This window comes from Nicrophorus vespilloides, unplaced genomic scaffold (genome assembly GCF_001412225.1).
Source record: "Nicrophorus vespilloides isolate i.1.1-1 unplaced genomic scaffold, Nicve_v1.0, whole genome shotgun sequence".
In the NCBI taxonomy this organism is placed as follows: Eukaryota; Metazoa; Arthropoda; class Insecta; order Coleoptera; family Silphidae; genus Nicrophorus; species Nicrophorus vespilloides.
In genome coordinates, this window is record NW_017100087.1 from 332538 (window position 1) to 335434 (window position 2897).

The 2897-nt window shown below is 30.4% G+C and overlaps 1 protein-coding gene across 2 annotated transcripts in view; it reads left to right on the forward strand.

Annotated features, from left to right (window-relative positions):
* The window catches only part of LOC108567337, a 9472-nt gene extending 6775 nt beyond the window's left edge, over nucleotides 1-2697 (forward strand). For both annotated transcript variants that reach the window (XM_017927740.1, XM_017927741.1), the window contains 5 exons: nucleotides 341-504; nucleotides 557-703; nucleotides 759-924; nucleotides 1117-1258; nucleotides 1325-2697. In XM_017927740.1, coding sequence (XP_017783229.1) covers nucleotides 341-504; nucleotides 557-703; nucleotides 759-924; nucleotides 1117-1258; nucleotides 1325-1577 — 872 coding nt within the window. In that variant the 3' untranslated portion in view covers nucleotides 1578-2697. The remainder of the gene's footprint in view (nucleotides 1-340; nucleotides 505-556; nucleotides 704-758; nucleotides 925-1116; nucleotides 1259-1324) is intronic.
* Nucleotides 2698-2897: the final 200 nt, after the last annotated feature.

Below are 2897 nucleotides of genomic sequence, written 5' to 3' on the forward strand. Positions count from 1 at the left end.
TAGAAAATATATACAAATATATTGTTTAATAAAAAGATATTTTTATGCGTTCAGTTTTTATTTTACTTAATATTATTGATTATATTCCAAAATACTAACGAAATTAATTACGGACGCTTCATTTACTAATATTGCATGATTAATAATTCACGATTCCCCTAAAGCTTTAATTGTTACGATGTGTGTTTTTCATTAGTTTGAAAGTTTATATGCATCACCATCAATTTTTAAAATATTTTACTAATGTCCGATTGTATTATATAAACAAAGCTTTTTTTTGTAAATATTTCATTTTCCGTTCATATTTTTTGGTTTTCCATTGCCATTTTTCTTTTAATAGCGATGTCCCAAGTGGACGAATGTCAGTCCACACCAGCCTTAGCTGAATCCGGCCTAACTAATCAGGCGGTGAGCTCCAATAGTCTGGGAATGATTGCCGAACATACATTGTTAGAATCCTGTACGCGTCTTTCCATTTCACTGGAACAGAATGGATTTTTTCAGGTAATTAGTTACGCATTTGCAGGACATTCATTGAATATCACATCGATTTCAGGGTAATAACACGTCGCGGTCCTCGAGTAGTTCGCGATCATCGAAAACTAGTCACAACCATTCTGCTGGTAAGCGAATGACGCTGGACGAACTTCGAGACGTTAATCGTTATGCAGAGAGTACAAGAAGTCTTAGTTATTTACCATTGGTAATTTAGTCTAATCGTATAATTATTTATTTTATTAATTTTTACATTACATAAGGTACATGAACGTCAAACCGAAAGGATGAGGACAAGATCGCAATGGTTCTTGGCCCCTTCTGTAGAATGTTCCAGCTGTGGTGGTTCATTGGACATTCCACTCGATGAAACCGATGTATCCGTCCTTACCAACGCTTTGTTAAGGCGTTCTTCATCAGGAACTATTGGTAATGTTATTTTTTTTTATATATTAGTAATTTATGATTTATCAGTTATTTCAATGATTCTTAGTTGAGTGAGAATATATTTTTTTAATTGTCGAAATTTAATAAAAATAACAGTTTTGTTTTATTACTTTGATGTTGATATTACGCGAATTGATCTTTAGATGTTAATTGTAGTATCGTTTAACTTTGCAGTAGGAGGAATGGGTTTGTCAATGAGTGCAGAATCAGTTCAAAAGCGACCAAGTATTCATAGATCTAATTCCAGAGACAAACGAAGTTACTTGTCTCGATCTACGAGTCGCCGAGGAAAGGTGAACGGATCACGTTCAAATAGGTACTGTTCTTATCCAATTGTCTTATCTCTGAAATTGACTACAATTTGTTGTATTTGTAAATGCAGTTTTAAGGGGCGCGGCGAGAGGAAATCGTCGACATCAAAACAGGGTAGTTTTAAACTGAAAAAGAACATGTCGTCGAGGTCTTGTTCTTTCAAGAAGAAAACCGAATTGTGCTCATGTCCACCCATCGAGGCTGCCGACAACTGTGCATCAAACGTAATTGCCAGCACAAGTTCTGGTTGCAAACCAAAAACCGATACTGCCAAAAAAACAGAAACAATTCACGTCACCCTCACTTACAAGCCACGAATTTAAAAAAAAAAGAAAAATCCTATTTATATATATATTTATAAGCATTTTTACTTTGTGTTTGTTGTACTTATTCGTGCCAAAAAAAATAATTTTGAAATTGTAATGCTCCTCCAGAGAGCTCATCTTTTGTCTTTAAATTATATAGCTTAGTGCAAAAAAAAAAATATGAAGAGAGGAGAACTCGTACCGCGAACTGCGAAAAATGACCAATTAAATAATTTCATTCCTATAATTTTTCACACTTTTATATATGTATATTATCATTAAGGCATGGCACGAGAATACGTTTTAATATTTTATCGTACACCGCTTAATTGCGCAATTCGAAATAATTTAGCTGCATATTAAATTATTTCAATTTGAAAGGTGATAAATAAAAATATTAAAGGGTGATGGAATGATGGTGTCAAAGCACAGGATATTATGATTATTATATATAAATATATATATTATGAAGATGAAAACGTAAAACACCAAGTATTTATAATGTAACATTAGAGTAAAACCGTTGCCCACTCGCTTCTGGTTAAAAGTTTTTTTTCTCTTAATAATTGTTTTCTATTGAAATCCAAAATTTTCCAGTGTTTCGATTTACTAAATTTGTTAATAAATTGGTGACTGGAAGTGGGAAAGCATCGGCAACGGTAAAATTAATCGGAGTTCAATTTATTGTGAGAACGTTTTTGCGATTCTTTTACGGAGATATTTTTTATATCTAGTTTTATATGAATATACAATATAAAATGGATGGGATGAACAATTTTGATTGATGATTACGTGCGAAAATGGAAGGAACATAATTAGTCTAAATGTTATACGTTAAATTTGTATGTGGAACAATCTTGTATATTTCTATTTGGCCAAAGATTAATAACAAATAATAAGGAAATCTCGATTTGCACCACCGGAATTAAAGACTATCCAGGGTTTTTTTTTTAAATCAAAATTTAACTGTTTATAAAAAAAATAGTTACAGTTGAATTGTGTGTAATTCATCTTATATTTATATTTTTTGTTTCTTGTTTTAATGTGGCTTATCTAAATTATATGTTGTGTATTATTTTTAAAAATGCTTTTAATTGTGGTGCAATTTCAATTCGTTTTTTTTTTGTATTGTGAGAGATGCAAATTAACAGTATTTTAGTTTATTTTGTTAGTGTTAAATATAGCATGTAATAAATTATTTATAAATATGTAAAAAAAAGGAAGATATGTTGAATATTAATATTCTTTTTTTGTTAAATATTATATATACATATTATATAGAATGTATTGATCTCTTATTATATACATACATTATTATAAAATATATATCTGTACACA